At 38.0% G+C, this 20552-nt stretch overlaps 1 protein-coding gene across 1 annotated transcript in view; it reads right to left on the bottom strand.

Moving 5' to 3' along the window:
• Nucleotides 1-10689, bottom strand: part of LOC145771649 (coronin-1C-A-like) — a 37003-nt gene extending 26314 nt beyond the window's left edge. Inside the window, exons 1-2 of the mRNA XM_082583376.1 lie at nucleotides 10447-10689; nucleotides 9005-9127 (exon numbers count right to left, since the gene is read on the bottom strand). Coding sequence (XP_082439502.1) covers nucleotides 9005-9127; nucleotides 10447-10638 — 315 coding nt within the window. The 5' untranslated portion in view covers nucleotides 10639-10689. The remainder of the gene's footprint in view (nucleotides 1-9004; nucleotides 9128-10446) is intronic.
• Between the last annotated feature and the right edge of the window lie 9863 nt (nucleotides 10690-20552).

Raw genomic sequence — 20552 nt, 5'->3', positions numbered from 1 at the left:
CAAGACCCTTAAACGAAGGCTAGTAAGTAAGGTTGAAGGTAGCCGGAATGGCCCGTTTCGGCTAGTCCGATTCGGCTAGTCTGATTCGGCTAGTCCGATTCGGCTAGTTCCCTATTCGGCTACAGTCTGATTCGGCTAGTTATCTATTCGGCTACAGTTTTGAATTGTATTTTGTATTTTATTCCACAATATCGTTTCTTTTATAGTTAAAATTATCGAAGCATTAAATGAGTGGGGTTTAGACCTAACCACTGAGATCTTAAAACTAAAAAGCAAATTAAATTTATTTTTGAACTATTAATGTTTGCTCAGATAAAATTGACATGTATCCTGCGTTGCCGTCTGCATGCAAACTTAGAATATGTTAGAATCTTCAACTAATAGTTCAAAAATATTACAAAATTCTAAATCCAACGACGCCTTCTGTTTATTTAGAAAATTTTGTATTTTATTCCACAATATTGTTTCCTTTATAGTTGAAATTATCGAAGCTTTAGATGAGTGGGGTTTAAACCTAACCACTGAGATCTTAAATCATATTTATGACATCGGAAACATCCCTAGTGATATGGTACGTTCCATATTCATAACTTTACCGAAGAAAACCGGAGCAACAGAATGCTCACTCCACAGAACAATTAGCCTTGTGAATCATCTAACAAAGATCTTACTCCGAATCATGATGATGAGATTGAGACCAAAACTAAAATCGGAAATTTCAACAGCACAGTTTGGATTTGTTCCAGATAAAGGGATCACAAAAGGAATCTTTACATTAAAAATGATAACAGAGACATGTATATGTCCGATTCTTTTGTTTATTTCGAGAATTTTGTATTTTATTCCACAATATCGTTTCTTTTGCATTCTTGCATTTTATCCAGTGTTTACCTTTGAGTGCCTTCCCAGTTCCCAGACAACAAAATCCGTCATTTTTACATTGATTCAACGTCTGCAGACATTGAATCAATGTACAAATGACGAATTTTGTTGTCTGGGTTTGTTCAAAATTAGTGTTTTACATCAAAACAACATTTTTCACGATTAACAATAGAGGTTAATGAGATAAAGTCTAAGTGAAAACGTGTCAACGAAAAAAAGACAGTTGCCAAATAGCGTTTGACATAAAAGATAAAGTTAAAACCTAAGTGGCAGTTTAGAATAAACCTGGGTTTCGGCGTTGCATGTCTTAGTTGTCATTGAAGTTGACTATTTAAATGCTTGCATATGTTCGCAGGTCGTCCGTCGAAAAAGACTGTAGCCGAATAGGGAACTAGCCGAATCGGACTAGCCAAATTGGACTGTAGCCAAATAGGAAACTAGCCGAATCGGACTAGCCGAATCGGACTACCCGAATAGTAGCACACCCAAAGGTGACACACTTGACGACAACGTGGTAGCTGACTTTTGCTCCCTTGGAGATACCATGTCTTCTGGAGGGAGGTATGAGCTTACAGCTATAACGCAGTACAAGTCAACCTGAAAAAAGTTCAGAGAACTCTTTTCTATCCTCACATGCAAGCAACTTCCTGCTGCAATCGGAGGACAAGTGTACTACAGCTGAGTAAGGAGTATCATCCTGGCTCCTAAATGTGAGCAACATTAGTAAGCACCATCAAGTGCCTACAACATAATCACAGAGCGATGGTAAGATGGTCCTGCCTGAAGACAACATCGAGTCAGAGTATGGGATGTTTTGTTTTTCATATCTTTATCCTGCATTGCGGGAAAGCGGACTTGAGCGCTATGCATCGGTGTACTGTACGCCTTCCGACGTACACCTGACCCACGCTGCACCAGACGGCAATGTGTGTTTCCGGTTGTCTACTCTACTTATGACTTAAATTTGGTACTACCCATTACTCGAAATCGATCACTGGGTAGAGGCAATTATCGTAAAGTTTCTTGCCCAGAGAAACAGCAAGTGCGGATGGCTGGAGTCGAACATGCAGGCTCTCGACTACGAGCCCAACGCGCTAACCACTCAGCCACTGCTGCCGATAAACATGACGGAAAGGATGGAATGGAAGACGTTTTCTCCATCTTCCATCCTGAGATTTTCTTCCATTCCATCTCAGAAATCTCTTCCATTCCATCTTCATATTTTGTGACCTCCGCGTTGAATATGCCACAAATAAACCTAAAAACCATAGGCTAAATTTAAGCTGGAAATTTAACAGCAGTATTTTCCTAAGGATTACGTACCGTTTGAATTATTGTTTGAACGTACCGTTCAAATTATTTCAGCAAGCAAAGTAATATTTTGCATGTCTTTCAGATGAAGCGTTAGAAAGTTAATGATGGAATTGGGATGGAATGATGGAAGATTGTCTTCCATCCCATCATCAAGATCTTCCATTCCTTTACATCCTTGACATTTTCCATCGTCCATCCCAAAATCTGCCTGCCATTCCATTCCATTTTCTATTCCATCCCATCCCATCCCCTGCATCCAGTTTGAAGACCATTTTATCTAAGTTTAAAATTGGTGAGGTCCTCCAATTGGGTAGAATGAGATGGCTTGGACATTATTGAGTGCAGCACCATGTAGATCTCGCAAGTCAGATGTGTCCACGTTGCAACACAGCGGAACTTTCTTGGGAAGAATCTATTAAGCGTGACCTTGTAGCTGGGTCATTCCAGCCCAACTCAACCAACATTAATAAAAGTTCCATGGGCACCGTCTCAGATTTTGCTTAAAATTGCACCAAATGTACCTCTATGGGAGCAATGAAAACTCCCCAAGTTTCAGATGAAAATTCCAAGCAGCTTAGATTTTACGGCCGTTTAAACTTTAAGGGCCTCATCCCTTTTTCGTAACAGTGGACCGCCGCGTTTATTTTCAATGGTTTTTGAAGGCACATATCTTCATTTCTGTGCATGCAATATTCCTGAAAATTGGTATTATGGGTATTTCTGGGCTGCTCTTTCAGAATCTGCTGTCATTATTGGACTAGGATGTGTAGATAAAAAGTTACAGGCATCTCAAAACTGGATTTTTGTTGGTCAAAATGTAAATTTTTCACATTTTGACCATCAGCTGTGAGTCCCCCTCTTGGCCAACATCATTAAATTTGTGTAATTTAGGCAATAAGCATTGTGTAGAAGCAATAGAAGCAAAATGTCTTGATACAAACATGAAATAATGGTTTTAAAGGCTACTGAAAATGGTCACCACTTAAAAAATACTCGGGCCCCCTTTTCCGGGGGGGGGGGTAGATAACCATGTAGATGGTACCCCAGAGTGATGAAACTTTCACTACTTAAAGATACATGTCTAGGCTATGCCTGATATAAATTAGAAGATCTCAACTTAACTCCTTCTTATATTACTCAGCTATTGAAAAGAAGCAGTTTTCCTGTACTCGGCCTGTACATTTTTAGGGTCATTCCATATCAAAACAGCCAATATGAAGATATCTTGTATTATGAAACCTCTCAGATTTTGCTGAAAAGTTGTCATACTATGCTTTAGGCTACCAAACGAAAGAATCCTAAGTTTTAGATCAATTTGAATTTCGAGCGCTATCCTCACTTTTGACTTGGGGGGGGGGGGGGGGCAGCAAATACCAATTTCAGCCATTTTCAGAGCCCTATAACTTTTATTGTAATTTTTCTAAATTTTATCTAAATTTATCTAATCTAATTTTATCTAAATTTTATCTCTACATGATAGCTTATTGATAGCAGGTAGGTACTTTTTCTTGGGTGAGAAGGGGTGAAAGCATCATTTTGAACATAATTTAATGGTAAACAATGTCAGCATTCCAATGTTTATGATCAGTAAGCATAGTACCTAATTATTTTCACTGTCTTCATGATAAATTATTGTTGAATTTTCTCTGACCTACATTACGGACTTGAGATTATTTGCCAAAAATTACCAAAATGTTACATTTTAAAGACATAAAATTTATAGTGAAGGAGTTTGGTAACCAAAGATTTTATTTCATGAAATGAAAGAATAAATGTATGTGTTTGTCTGGTATAACTTTCAGCATGTACATAAAATGCCCACGTGGTCATTTGGGGCTCTAAACATAGGGGTAAAAAGGGCCATTTCTGCCTGATAGGGTTTTCAAACCCCCATAACATCTCTGTTAATGGCACCACAACTCCCAAATTCAAGTTGGCAGAAGAAAAGTTTCTTAATATTACAAACAATTAGGTTTTAGAGAAATATTTTGATTGGTTTGGGTAGCACAAGCATTTGAAAATTTTAAAAAGCACTTAAACGAGGCAAAAAAGCAGGATTTTGATGACCCACCTAACACTTATGCATCAAGAGATGTTGTTTTCTACTATTTAATTGTGTAGTATAGTTTATAATGAACTAGCACAGCAATTTTTAGTCTTCTACCACAATTACAATAAAAGTTATAGGGCTCTGAAAATGGCTGAAATTGGTATTTGCTGCCCCCCCCCCCCCCCCAAGTCAAAAGTGAGGATAGCGCTCGAAATTCAAATTGATCTAAAACTTAGGATTCTTTCGTTTGGTAGCCTAAAGCATAGTATGACAACTTTTCAGCAAAATCTGAGAGGTTTCATAATACAAGATATCTTCATATTGGCTGTTTTGATATGGAATGACCCTAAAAATGTACAGGCCGAGTACAGGAAAACTGCTTCTTTTCAATAGCTGAGTAATATAAGAAGGAGTTAAGTTGAGATCTTCTAATTTATATCAGGCATAGCCTAGACATGTATCTTTAAGTAGTGAAAGTTTCATCACTCTGGGGTACCATCTACATGGTTATCTACCCCCCCCCCCCCCCCGGAAAAGGGGGCCCGAGGGGGCCCGAGTATTTTTTAAGTGGTGACCATTTTCAGTAGCCTTTAAAACCATTATTTCATGTTTGTATCAAGACATTTTGCTTCTATTGCTTCTACACAATGCTTATTGCCTAAATTACACAAATTTAATGATGTTGGCCAAGAGGGGGACTCACAGCTGATGGTCAAAATGTGAAAAATTTACATTTTGACCAACAAAAATCCAGTTTTGAGATGCTTGTAACTTTTTATCTACACATCCTAGTCCAATTATGACAGCAGAATCTGAAAGAGCAGCCCAGAAATACCCATAATACCAATTTTCAGGCATATTGCATGCATAGAAATGAAGATATGTGCCTTCAAAAACCACTGAAAATGAACGCCGCGGTCCACTGTTACGAAAAAGGGATGAGGCCCTTAAAGTTTAAACGGCCGTAAAATCTAAGCTGCTTGGAATTTTCATCTGAAACTTGGGGATTTTTCATTGCTCCTATAGGGGTACATTTGATGCAATTTTGAGCAAAATCTGAGACGGTACCCATGGAAGCACTGGTTGAGTTGGGCTGGAATGACCCAGCTCTAAACATGGACTCAATGGATTGTGAATGTGAGGTGTGGAGAGGAAGACTTCACCCTTGACCGACGAACAGGCCACAAGCTCAATATGAAGATTTAATTCATGGCCTGAGGTGTACAATCAAAATTGGTTGATGATAATAGCGCAAGACATTAACAACACACAGTATTGTCAAATTAACAAGGGGCAATCTGACAGAAAACATATATACAACATACATTTGTCAAAGACTCAGATATAATTAGGCAATTCTTGAAGTTAGCTTATAAAGACATATTGTTGGGTTCGAGTCAAGCACTCATGGTCCAACACTAAGACCCTGTAGCTAGGCTCCGGACAAAACAGATAAATTTTCTGTTTTCTTTTGAGTAAAATATATTATATGCATAGGCGTCGAAATAGGGTGGGCCGGGTGGGCGACGCCCACCCTGCCGTGAAACGAGGGTGGGCAAAATATGTTTCGCCCACCCTGTTTTCATGACACTTATGAAGTGTTCGTTACAATTATTTCCGTTTTTCTTAAACGCTGGATTATCCAACTAAGTGCAACGCAACTTCTTGATTTATGCTATGTCTCTCGCTAAGTATCCGACAGAACAAAGCAATTCCGCAACAACGCTGCGTGGAAAAAAGGGGTACTCAATGCATTGTTGTTACGGCAACTGCCACAGCTGGCAATTCCTGGTGAGAGAAAGCCACGTTTGATCTTTTCTCCGAATGGCTCACTTTCGTTACGTCACAATCAAACTTCAGTTCCCGGTCAGCGTAAGGGAATGTGAATATGACATCATAATGAACATGACAATAAAATAACCGATACAAACTAAAGACGTACGGTACTGAAACAATCGCTTTTACAAATCAAAATGCGGCAAATCCGAAGGCGCCACTTTAAAGATAACAGGTCACCAGTCACACGCTTTTTAGGTCACAAAGGAAAACATAAAAGAAGTTTGTTTAGTTTAGCAGCACTCATAAAATCGCAAGGTGCAAGAAAGAAAACATCCAACCTATTAAAGCCTAATTGCTGCAGCGACGCTAAACGCAGTCTTTGTGAGAAAGACTAACCACACTCTTCGAAATTACCGTCTGCAATTGCCGAGGTGATTGTAAGGACCACAAGATTACGAGAAAAAACTAATTTTCTTGGACTACACCAGACTAGGATGTTGATTCAATCTTACTATTGCTGGATGTTTTATTTGGGTTACTTTCTACTTCGCCGGCGCTTGGACACATGCCCAGCTGGGAGAATCTTTTATAGAAATATCACCCCATTTGCATTGATTTAACTCCAGTAGACATCAAATTATTGTAAGCATCTACATCTACTCCTTGTTGCGCCTCGCTTTCCGTTATCTCGTCCAGCTGATACAGCATCTGATGATACCGATTCTGACTACCTAGTTCATCAAACAGACTTTGTGTTGCTCGCAGTGTCACAAATTGTGCAAAAATTATGTTGGCTTATAAGCTTACGTAAATCGAGGCAATCGTCTCGCAGGGAGCTCTTGAATCTTGATATGTTACCTGTACCAGGTTGAGCAATTAACGTTATTTTATAATAATTCAACGTCGCTAGATGTCGAATTAATGTAAAACAAACGTAAATTTCTTATTGGGCATTGTTGTTACACAATATAACCCGCCGGGAAAACTAATCGATTTGTGCTGACTCGAACGTTGAATCAACCCAAAATTAACTTACTTTCCTTCTACCCGTGAGTTTTTTAACGTGAGTTGCTGTAACAGCGTGCGTATCGCGTTGCTCGCTTTATCACTACTTTTGGTGTTATTACATCACAACAAATCAAACAATGCGTTCGTGATAGACTACTCTAGTATATTTTTCGCTTCTCGTTTTACATGTTTTAGTACAATCTTTTCCTATTAGGCTAAATGTTCACAGCAATTGCCGAGGCAATTTCAACTTTTGCCGTTTGGCCTCGGCAACGTTTTTGCCGAAGTAAAAATATGCTAATTTTAAAGACTAAACCATTGCGAATTTGCAAACATACACATTCAATGAAATCTGTTTGAAAACTCTCGCCCACCCAGAATTCCTCTCTTCTAAGAAAAAATCGACGCCTATGATTATATGTACATCACAAGTTTAGCCTCTTAAAAACTTATTCATGATTACAAAAGATGGAAACTACTGTACATATTATACTATCAAAATCATTCACTCCAGCTTTTTCAAATTATCCAAATTTAAAATTACATCAAATCCAGTAACTATATATATACTCAGTAAAAACCTTAACAGACTGTTTCACATAATCAGGATCATCAGAAGGTACTTATTCAAATAGAAAAAAAAATCAAAAATCTGTTTGAATAAGCAGTTTCTGATAATCCTAATAAAGTGAAACAGGCTGTTAAAAGGTGTTAGTGAGTAGCAACTGAATTTGATGTAATTCGCTTTGCTTGGCATTGCTTTTTGTAGAATTAATAGCATTTATTGTTTTATGCAGTTGTTTGTTTTATGCAGAAAATTATGCAGAATGTTTTATGCAGATGAAAATGATTTTATAAAACCACTGTTACTGAAAGATATGAAAAACAGATATCCCAGTCTTCAAAAAAAAACCTACCGTATTTTACGGACCATAAGGCGCACTTTAAATTCTTTTTTTTCCTCATAAATTGATTGTGCGCCTTATGGTCCGATGCGCCTTACGTATGGATCAAGTGCGGTAGTGCTTTATTGCCTACACTCAAAACCAGTACCGATATACTATTATATATGGTCCGGTGCGCCTTATGGTCCGGTGCGCCTTATAGTCCGGTGCGCCTTATGTATGAACAAAAAACTAATCAAAGCAATTTATTGACAGTGCGCCTTATAGCCCGGTGCGCCGTATGGTCCGTAAAATACGGTAGTTTAGGATAGGTTTGAATTCCTTTTCAAACTTATAATACAAGTCCATCGCACTAGAAATAAAGTTAACAAAACTATGCAACAATTTTGGTTAACCCTATCTAGCGACACGGGGCTTTATGAGGACGCCCCACTCTAGTAGTGAAATATTTCACACAAGGAAATATGCAAGAAATGTGAAATTTCTTGACTTTTAGTTTTTGATCTTTGCGATTTTTCTAAACCTACACTAGTAATATTTCTACCTTCCTGCCCTTCACAATAGGCATTTCATCTCAGGTGGCTAGACATTTTTGTGCAATGCTAGATATTATATATATAAATGTTATAATTACGGTATATATATGTAATGCAATTACTTTGAAATGTAAAAACGCCCAAAAATGCCTTATATTTATGAGCAAAAGTAATTTTTTGTTTAGTTTAGCATTACATTAAGTTAAAATTCAAAAATTTCAATTTTGAAGCTATTTTTGGGAATGTAGAATAAAAACCGACTTTCTGACGTTTTTTCATCTCAAACACTTTATTCCAATAAATTTGGTGTGTAAAAATTTAATTTCTACTGTATAAGCACAATACACATCCATATGGCTATTATCTTGTAAAATATTTTGGCTCTGTGATTTTCATAGCTTCCGTTATTAACGATTAAGTATCACGGGGCTAAGATAGCCCGTGACGTGCTTTCTGCGTACGAAAACAGCTCGTATTAAGATAGGGTTAAATCATTCGACCTTGTTTGGTATTATACTTGAGTATCTTACCTTGATTGTACAATCTTCTGAAGCACTGGCAATTAAATTGTCATTGAATGGTGACCATGCTAGTTCAAAAACTGGCTGTTTATGTCCATTGACCATTGGCTGATCAGTGTGGAGACGTCCAACCTATTAAAAATTGGAGACGTTGACATATTATGTCAAACTTCTTCAAAAGTGAACAAATACTGTAAATGAAAACTTTATGGCAAGTTCAAGTGACTTGAACCTAAATGACATGATCTGTATGCCAACATGCCCAAATCACACTTAAGCTTATATTCACTTGTTTAAAAACGAATGACAAAATTTTTGGTTATTTTTTTTATTCTAAAGTTGAGGTTGTAGTGTTCAGTAGTATTCCATGGAGTGTTAGGATAGCAAAATCCAATTAACTTTTATCAAGACCCAATTTATCAATCAGCATTATGAATCTTGAGTTTTCAATCTTACTTTCTTAATTAATAACTTATTTATAGCCTATCAACGTTCAAGAAGTATTAAACAATGTTAATTTAATTGTTAAAGATATATATTACAGGCATGGATAGTTGGTTACCCTTGGTACACAAGACCAGGCATTTTTTGTTGATTATGTAGGGAAAAGGAGGAGAGAACCATACTAAACGGATAAAATCAAATTTAATATGTTCACTAGTAGATAAATTTAACAATAAATTGCCTTGGTTGGACTTCATAATAATTTGTATTTTTACTTGTTGCAATACATAACTGCTCTCCTGTGTTGTTCATGAAGTAGCGACTAGCAACGCACAGGATTAATTGTGAGATGCCAGACTTACATTTAGAGTATTGAATGTCAATAGCCTGCTAGCCAGCTCACACCATTATCAAGATTCTATTTCAGAAAATAGATTCATCAAATAGATTTGTATAAGGTATTGATCAGAGACTCATAATGGGTTTGAAAACAAATCGATAAATAAAACTTTGGTAAAAGTTAGAGGTTAAATTTTGTCATGGTAGCGCTATAACAAATATAACTCTAAACAGAGTAACCTCGACAAAAAACACAAGAAATAACTAAGTTGAAGATTGATCTCATATGAAGATACAATTTTAGATCCAAGTAAGAATTTTTCTAACCTTGCATCATTTAGGCACAGCTGTGTCAGTAAGTAGTTGTTCTGTTTTTAATCTACTAACCTAATTAAGCAATAAATAAACAGTTAAAACAAATTTTTTAACTTGGGAAGGTAAGATTTATGTAATTAAAAGTTTTCAAAACCTAGTTTCATTTTCTATGAGTAAAATTGTTAGCAAATAAAATCGAACAGTTTTATACTGTTACCAATAAAACCCAACAAAATACCTTCCTGTTTGTCATATTTTTTCAAGTAAATTTTTACTTTATCCATCCAGCAGAAGGCCACTTTTGTTGGCTGGTAATGTACAGAAATTAATACATTAAAATCTTTTGTGCTTACTTTGTCTAAAGGAAGAACAAGAAAGGGTCCTCCTCCTGCACCTTGAACAACAATAGCAACAAACTTTGGATTGACAGCACAAAAAGTTGAATCTCCACTGTTCCTTGTTACTTTGATTCCTGTGTAATTGCCTTCTTTATTATGGGCAACTCCAAACACGTGCCTATACTTGCTGCTTCTTACAAATGCCATGATGGAGTGAGATTGCAACCAATTAAAAAATACAAGATTATATTCCCAGAAAGTTTCTAAAAAATAGTTTGCTGCTTTGTTAATATGGTATGTAATTCCCAATACGGTAGTAGCCATAGGCGCTGACTTTTATTTTTGCACGGGGTGGCGGATAGCACAATATGGCAACCTAAAAACTTTAAAACTGCATGTTTTTGTTTGATTTTTACTAAGCGTGTTTCGTAGATGCAATTTTATTTTCACACCTGATTTGTAGCTCCATACAAAGCAACTTTAAAACAAAGCACAGGAGGTATGTCGTGAATTTTATTGTTACGTTGCTGCTCTGACACTTAACATTTGGCAAAAGTATTTTTGCGAACAGCAGCTCTGTCAATCCAACTGTTAATCAACTGGTCAAGTTGTAACCGTGAAGCTTCAGCTTGATAAACATTTAAAATTAGGACGTGGTTCAATCGCTGTTGCGTCATGGTAGATCGCAAGTAGATTTTTATGCGCCTGAGTGCACTAAACGATCGCTCCGCCTCGCAGGTGGTGGAAGGCAACGATAAGTATATTTTCACAATGCAGACCACGTTTGGAAGCATTAATGAAATTGTTTCATTGCTTGCAAATAGATCACGCAGTTGCGACATAGTTGAAGCAAAAATTTGTTTTAGCTGTTGAAAACTTTCCAGCTGTTGCAATTCCAGACGCAGAAGCGTTGGGTTTATGTCATCTTTATATGTGGCAGCGACATTTTCAAAAGCAGCTCTGTTCTCTTCCGATGCTTGATCCTTGGCAAGCAGAATTGTTTCCATGTCATTGATCGTTTTCATGTCCTGCTGTGAATAACGTGACAAAAGTGAAGAAGAACACTGTTTAAATATGTCTAAATAAATGCTTTGGTAGTGAGCATCTATGGTAGAAAAAACGATTGCTGTTGCTGGTCATCGAAAGATCTTGCAGTAGGCTACGTCTACCACGGCCACGCGGCAAAGATGGCAACTGCAAACCCATATCAACACCTGATTTTTTACATGCGTCGAACAACGCAGATGCCTCACTTTCTGTTGCTGCTCATAAATCTTGAGTAATCGAAAAAGGTTGCTTTTATTATTGGGAATTGGCAGGGGATGTAGCTTTCCTCGAATAGAATCATGTAAACGTGTAAATTTGCAGAACGTTAAAACTGTTACTTTACTAAGTGCACTTTTTAAATAAAATTCAAAAAGTTTCGAAAATTGCATTTTTTTAATGAAATTTGAAAATAGATATTCATTTAGGGGGTGAAGCTATCAATCATCGAGATAATTTTATTTCCAAGTATTTTATAGCTGTCATAATTTATAACGATATTATGAGCAGTTTAAAATTTTTCAAAAAAGATTTTTGAGGGAGGCAATGGAAAGATCGTATTTTATTGATTAATAAATCCCATTGTAAACCTAACAAATGTAACAATGACTTATGACAAGTAACAAATAAAACGATCGCAACAACAACCAGGGAAAAACTCGTAGCCACGTGTTGCGTAATCTTCACGTAGCTTGCTGATGTTACGCAAGTATCATGCTTGTGACAAAAACAATCATTTTCTTCGCAATACTGTATTGGTTCACCTCTTGCTTTACGTTGACTTGATGCGAAAACCAATGATCAAAAAAAGATTTAAACGTCCGTTCAAATTACATGTAAGTAATGTAACTTAAACGGGGTGGCTGCCACCCCGCCACAACGGTTACGGAGTGGCGTGGCCACCCCGTAACCCCGTAAGTCGGCGCCAGTGGTAGTAGCTACGTCTACTAATATCAATAAAATAATTTCATAGAAATCAGTAAATTTCAGGAGGAGTTGGTGCTGCCTCACTGTAGTGTTGGGTGATTTAGATGCTATTTCAGGGAAAGTGTGTTTTATGGGGTGCTTGGTAATTGTCATATAATTCAGGTCTAATCACATGGTTATGCCTAAAACTATTGTAATGGGTTGTCTGTTTTTCATCTTGGTAGGTTAATGCTTTCAATGTAAAAGTTTGTATCAAAATGATAACAAGTATTCAGAAAGCAGAAAGTTGTAACTCAAAAAATGTATTCATAAACAAGTTGTAAGTAGAAAAGCAAAATATAATTAGTGTAACTTGGGGAGAGAAGTATATTTACAATAGGCTATGACAGACAAGTAATAACCAAATAAATGGGATTGATTTAAAATAAAATTTAAATATCGTAATAAAATTAAGTGGCTGCACCTAAATTGTCTAGCATCACAGTAAGGCCATCTACCTGACCACTAGATGTGCCTAACTGCATACGTGTCCACTAGAGTGTTGCACACGCCTCATGAAACTTAAATTTTAATCTCAACTTACTTGACTTTTTTGTTTAATTTCAGCAATGTTTTTGTGACCCATTTTGTAAAAAAGAATTTTTTTTCCACTAGATGATGCTGTTTTAAAGTTACATAATTAAAGAAACCTTCAAACAGGCCCCACGGTTTCCTGCACACTTTACAAAAAAATTTGTTTTGATAAGGCTTTTGAGTTCAGAGATATGGGCATATTAGTAACCCAAGCCTTGAAGCAGCCGGCGGCCATGGCCGCTAAGTAGTGCTTGAATGACCGCCGGTGCTACCTCTTCAGACGGCCAATTTGGCCGCCAGATTCTTTTAGCTAATTATTTAATTTCACAATAGAATGATCTTGGATTAACTGTCCAAAATTTCTAGTATCAAAGAGTATCTAGTATCATAATCACCACTGTTGTATTGTGCAAATTGCAGAAACATTTGCTATTGTATGGAAAATATCCAGCTGCGATCACCAGCTCTAAGTCTTGTTTGTTAAAATAAGCGTCGGGAATTACAAAGTGTTACAGTAATCCGAAGTGCTAATGTACAACCGCTGGCAATATTGTCGTTTTTATGCTGTCGGACAACATTAAATGGTTGTTAAAAAGGAGAACAACCCAGACAACAAAATTCGTCATTTTTACTCTTTTAACGACTGCAATGTAGAATCAATGTAAAAATGATTTTGTTGTCTGGGTAGGTTAGTTAACATCCGAAGGGAAAACATGCATCTTCAATTCTTCATAGTTGAGAAATGTTCCCGCTGTGGGTTAGTGACTTCACACCCTCAATGGTGACATCATAACGGTATAAATGGTCAGGTTTTATGAAAGGCGGAATGCAGTTGAAACAATTTACTGAGCAGCAAGCAGTTGAAACAATTTAGTGTCATTAGGTGGTCCCGCAATACCAAATTACAATCCCGATAAAGCAGTTATTGTGTGGTACAACGATTCAATAACAGGACGTCGCCCAGACTTCAACAACGCTAAGTGATTATTTTGGCCTTGTTGCAAGTTTAATTCTATTTACTTGTGATATCGTTATTTGTATTTTGGCCTCCAAGCACGCAGATTTAACCGCCGAGAAGGAGCTCTCGGTAGGCCACAATGGCTGCCGAAAAAAAACACGAGTTTTAAGGCTTGGCAACCATTTTTTGTTCTACTGCCAATAGTAGCAAAAATATAGTTGGTGGTTTCTTTCAACCACTCAACCGATTCGAACAAAATTTGGCAGAGTCCCCTTTTACGGTGATAAGGTTCTGTTTCTGGCACTGACTTATTAAAATACTGCCACTAAAGGGCAGTGAAGTATCAATTTAGGTATTTGATTGTACCATTTTTCCATAACATAACTTTACTTTCATCAGTTTAAGCAACCATGCAGACAAAATATACACTTTTCTCTATCAGATTTCTCTATCAGATAAGACGTTTTGGGTGTTAAGAATCTCCCTTTTTGCAACCTAGACAAAATGTTGAAGATTTTCTTCAATTTTGGAGGAATGTAAAAAATTGGTCACAAGCTTCACTTTCCTCTCAGCAGAGTCATTGCAAACTCTTAACCACTTGTTTTCTTTTACCTCATTTAGGTTGCTAGTTGGGATTAATTACAGAAAAAAATCAACCTTTCTACTTTAATTTTGTTTATGAAATGTTCTTTTGCTTGGTGGTTTTCCCGGTGCACAACATAATAATGTTGCCAATATTATAATAAAGAATTGCTAAAAGCAGTGCGTATATACTATATTACGCACCCATCTTTTTGCCAACAGAAAAATGTGTATATGAACGTTATCCGTTTTATCGCAAACGTTTTCTTGTGCATATAACCACCAGATTACACCATTTGTGTGAAAAGCATTGCCCTAAGCTGATTTAATCTGCAGACTTTACTAGGAAAAGCAGCTAAATGACTGAGCGCCACAGCCAACAGCACTCCGCACCAAAATATCCTGATGCCGCAGTGTGCACCTATTTGACCGGCGCCTAACCGTCTGCACCTAAAAGATGTGCTCCCTGTACAATGTACAATTACCTAGTGATGGTAACTACCAGCTAGACTATGACTTTGAGGAAGGTTTGTGCATTTGTCAATTGATAGTTACGGTATAAGGTTTTCTCAGCGGGCGCCTTTAAATGTCGCAAACTCAGCATTCCTCGCTAAGCTTGAGAAAGGTTTCTGCAGTTGAAAGCCTACCACAATAGGTTTTCATTACTTCAAGAAGATAGATTTAGACTAGCTAGTCTAGGCCTATCTATTTTATGCAAACTATGAAAAGTTGAAAACCTCATCGCCCATAAATTGTAGAAACTTTTCTCAAGATTTGAGAGGTTTACTAGTTGCTACATTTAAAGAAGCAAGCCTTGCACAGGCCTCGAAATTAGTTTTTGTTGACGGCAGACAAACGTGTCCGGTCTGAGCAGCTATCTCGACGGACAAATTAAGTCTCACGGCGGACACACCAGTTTTAACGTCGATCGTCATACTTAATCACTTTATCTTGATAAGTCTTCACCATTTGAGAACCATAGTTACGGTTTAGGCTTTTTAAAATTTCAGCGAAGTCACTCTGAAAGGCTTTCATCAAACCAACGAGGTGCGCTTGAAGAGTCAAAGCGCCGTTTAGCTGCTAAATATGATGATGATGATGATAATATGATGTTTGTCAAAATTTTGAATTCTATGGACTTTGCGTCTGATGCAAATAAATAATAAAAAAATAATACACCGCATAACTGATTAACTTCCACCTCCGAGGTCGTATGGCTTCTTGCGTCACAATGCTCTGGGCACGAGTCGGAAAACTTCTACACTAACTCTATTTTCTGCTGTGCAAAGCTTCACTAGGCTTTTTTCTTTAGGTTTATTTTTGCGTGTCATGTGAGCGAAAGTGACGAAAAGAATAAACAAAACATTAGAAAAAGCTCAGTTATTTTTTGCTCTCTCCGTGATGCGGTCGCCTCTCCAACATAGTATCACTCAGTACATGTATTCCACGAGATCACGGCAGGCTCGGGGTTATAATCAGCGCAGTCAGGGCCATCCAGGCATATGCGCATGAGAGCTTCAATAGTATCGATCTTCAAAGACGTGCGCCAATCTCCACGCGATCATTGCTTGTCGTTAAGATACGCAGTACCGAGATTTACTCCGTGTCTTCTCTCCAGAATGGCTAATTGATGGAAAAGCGTAAATGCGCGCTCTTGTTTAGTGAAAAAATATGCGATTTCAAACAACCTCATAATTTTGATTATTTTCATTGTCACTCATGTTGTCGAGGGCCTTGATGATCGAAAATTGATGGCTTGGGGTATTGTCGGCCAGATATGCTGAAGCTGCAGCCATAGGAGGTAACGATGTGTTGTGATCTTTGACAGAGCTAATCCTTACATTCGTTGTTCCTTTAATATATGCGTCTATCACCACTAAATTTCTTAGCAGTAGGTTCATCGCCCTCATTCTCACTTTCAAAATTTTCCCTGGGCCTTTTCTTTCTTACTCTAATACCAAAACTTAACTTTGGCTGCATCTTGCTGTAGTAGCCTACTCGAGTACTCGTATTATCTAACTTTGTAACCAACCTTGCCTTATCAATATTACTCGGAGATCAAAGCCAGACATTGTGACATTAGTGATTACTAAGCTAAGTGATTACTAAGTGAGTTACTAAGACTTGAACTAAGTTGGGCGTGATTAGTGTAGAAGTACCAGTACTCCCATCAATTCTTAGCAAAGAATTCACCTTTGTTACGCTGATTCAATGTCATCAATCGTAGAAGCAACGTAAAAATCGAAAGTTTTTCTGAAAGAATGGAAGCTGAGGGATACGTATTATCTTTTTCTAGATGCGTGCTGGAAATGCGATAATTTTGCATTTCCAGCGCAAATTATATTCTTGCAACAGGTGCTCGTGCTATGAATGACGATTTGTATCGCTAGTTCCTGCGCTATTTCTCGGCGGACAAATATGACCAATCTAGAAAGTACTTCCCGCGGACATCACATGCTGTGACGGCGGACATGTCCGCCATGAATTTCGAGGCCTACTTGCAGAGTTGCCAGACTCTACAAAATTACCCAGCCAAAAACATGTTTCAAACCAATCCCAAAAACAAGCCAATTTTTTTGCAAGTAGCCCAAAAAGGAGCCAAAGCCTCTAGGTATTCTAAACACAATTCAAATGACCAAATCTCTTGGAAAAAACAGCTTCGTACACAAAATATCCCTTACTTTCTAAACACACACAAAAACTTGTCATTGAGAACTTTTACGTTGTGTGTCACACGGCCGTAGCCCAGGAACTACGGTCGCAGGGCTGCGATTTTTGCCTTTTTCGGTGACGAGGTCACTCGACACGCGCCATCACTATTCGACAAACGCCGTGCTTAACGGAAAAAAAAAACGTAAAAAAGGAAAATAAAAAGGAAAAAAAACTAAGAAGACTAAACGTCGTCAGGTGGAGGAACAATCGGGGGGGGGGAGGGCATCACGTGATGCAATCATAAAAGTGCTGACTTACGTAAACTTTCTTGCGCCAGGTAGGCCTACTTCAAAGCAAGGTCTAAAAGCGACGCTTCACACGAGAAACTCCCAAGGCGTTAGCGAGGTCATTTTGAACACTGCGGGAAAATGCTTTGATTGAAGTTCCAACGCCTGGCATCAAACATTTCGCCACACACGTTTCCTGCTATTCGACACAACGGGTTTCTTTTATAGATGAAATAACCTAGGCTACGTTGAATTGTCAACGTCTATGCCACTGCCAGTTTGTATTTTGCCGTTTTGAGCCAATTAACAATATTGCTCTGGTAAAATGACTGTTGGATACTTGCTATAAAATTTTTCACATGTAGAAAACAGCATAGTTTCCGACCAGATGTTCAGAAATACAGATGAAAAAAGCCGCTATTTTTATGGAAAGGACTTTTCTTCCAGAACATTTTGAACACTGCGGGAAAATGCTTTGATCGAAGTTCTAACGCCTGCCATCAAACATTTCGCCACACACGTTTCGTGCTATTCGACACAACGGGTTTCTTTTATAGATAAAATAACCGAAGTAGGCTACTTTTAGTTGTCAACGTGTTTGCAAGTTTGTATTTATGTCTGACTTATGCACTTGTTGTTCCAAGATTGCAGAAATGTTTTGCAATGTGAATAAAGAATAGTAGACAGATAAACATGGTTGCAACTCGACTTCCTTCCACTAAAAGAGTTTCTGTGATTACGTAATGGGCGATTTTGCACATTCACAAAAGCACACAATAAAGTCTGGACATCTGCAGGAAATTTGTCTCGCACCAGGTGACCAGGCGAGATGCCATCCTTTGAAAGATTTAACAATGATGGATTTATGTAGCTAGTGCATGATGACGAAAACAAATTTAAGATTTCCTTTCCGTTATATAACTTAAAGCAGATGATTGATACAGGAGAAAATAATCGCAGAAGCACACAATAAAAGAACACAATGAAGCCTACTTATTACGCAAGTTTTTTACATCAAGAAAATGGCCTAGTTTCCGACCAGATGTTCAGAATCAGAAACACAGAAAAGAAAGGTCGCTATATATAAGAGTTCGCTTCTAGAAGAATAGTAGGTAGTCACTGGGAGTGGGCAAGGCAAGGCAATAGGCAAGTTGTAAGAACAGCATAGCTTTGTCCAACTACAGATAGGATAGTCTTCAGTTAGTCAGTACTCAGTATCCTATAATGACTAAAAAACAAAAGAATCCTCCGACAACATGGATGGCAAAAGCTTCGGTCGGTCTTACCGAGAAGCGGTTAAGGTTCAGCAAACAGCGAGTGAAGTGCGGGATCTGTTAAAGAGATGCCAAAGGAAAAATTCTCTATCACGCAGTAATTCGCGGCCAAACGCTTATAATCTGACTCTTGTGACGTCACACCACTATTCGACAAACAAACGCAGAATTTTTGGTCGTTTGACAAGAAAGAAAAAATCGCAGCCCTGTACGGTCGCCTGCAAAAAGTTACCGTAAGTTTTATTTATCAAATAATATGAGATGTTCTACTAGTGCAACTTAAGCTAAACTATCACAAGATGTATACAGTGACAATCTGCTTTTATTCCTACGTTTCGTCAATCTGAACATCTCATATTATTTAATTTAATGCCTAGTGAACAGCCTCATTCAATTTTCAGTATATAAGTTTTATTTATCATTTGCAGCTCGATTTTTAGAGAACCAGTGATTAGTGAACTCACTGGGTGCAACCTAGTTTCAAGCCTTAAAGCAGCCGGCGGCCATGGCCGCTAAGTAGTACTTGAATGAACGCCGGTGCTACCTCCTCCGTCGGCCAAGTTTGGCCGCCGGTTTCTTCTAGCCAATTATTTAATTTCGCAATAGAATGATCGTGGATTAAATGACGAAAATATGTAGTATCAAAAAGTGACGCAGAATTAGGTCAGCGCATCATAGTCACTACTGTTGTATTGAATATATACAGCTGCGATCACCAGCGCTGTAAGTCTTGTTTGCAATTCCCGATGTTTATTTTAACGAAGTGTTAATCCGAAGTGCTAATTTACATCGGCTGGCAATATTGTCGTTTTTACATCGATTCAATGTTGTCGGACATTGAATCGTTGTTAAAAAGGAGAACTAGGTTAGTTGACATCCGTGGGTAAAACACGTGTCTTCATAGCTGAGAACGCTGTGGGTTAGTGACTTCACACCCTCAATGGTGACATCATAACGGAATAAATGGTCAGGTTTTATGAAAGGCGGTATGCAGTTGAAACAATTTACTGAGCTGCGAGCAGTGAAAACAATTTAAGGTCGTTAGATGGTCCCGCAATACCGGATTACAATCCCAATAAAGCATTTAATGCGTGGTGCAACGATTCTATTGCAGGACGTCGCCCAGACTTCAACAACGCTAAGTGATCATTTTAAATGCAAGTTTAATGCTATTTACTTGTGCTATCGTTATTGTATTTTGGCCTCCAAGCACGCAGATTTGGCCGCCGAGAAGGAGCTCTCGGTAGGCCACGATGGCTGCCGGAAAAAAACACGAGTTTTAAGGCCTGTAGTTTTAACCTTGAACCATTCATAAAGTCAGTTCGTACCCTAAAAAGATCAAGAAAAAAATTAAAAAAAGCTGAAGTCGCTGATCGCAGTTTAATAGCACAAAGCCGAAGTCGCTGATCGGAGTTTCCCCAAACAATTTGAAACAAACTCGAGGGTTAGTGTTAGCGGAAACTGCAATCAGCGAGGGTTAGGGTTAGAGCCATAGGCGCCTAACTATTTTTTTGGCCGCGGGGGCGAAAGCGTGTTTCATCAGCAGCAACGTAAATTCAGCGAAATGTCACGCAGATGGATGACGTAATCATGTCGTCACACTAGGATTGCTTTTATTGCCACACTCGGAGTTATCGCTACGTTCGACCTACCGTTAATTATTATAAACAAAACTCGACCAAAACACATGCTATGCGTCTGCGTTGGCTAGCGGTTGGTGGACTGCGACTCTTCAAACTAAGCACAACATAAAGTTTAGCAACGAACTAGATTTAATTAAAGTAACGAACGAACCAGACTTAACGAAATAGATTTATTAGCATG

Source organism: Aplidium turbinatum, chromosome 6 (assembly GCF_918807975.1).
Source record: "Aplidium turbinatum chromosome 6, kaAplTurb1.1, whole genome shotgun sequence".
NCBI lineage: Eukaryota > Metazoa > Chordata > Ascidiacea > Aplousobranchia > Polyclinidae > Aplidium > Aplidium turbinatum.
Note: the sequence above shows the minus strand (reverse complement) of the source record. Positions and strands in the feature narration are given on the sequence as shown.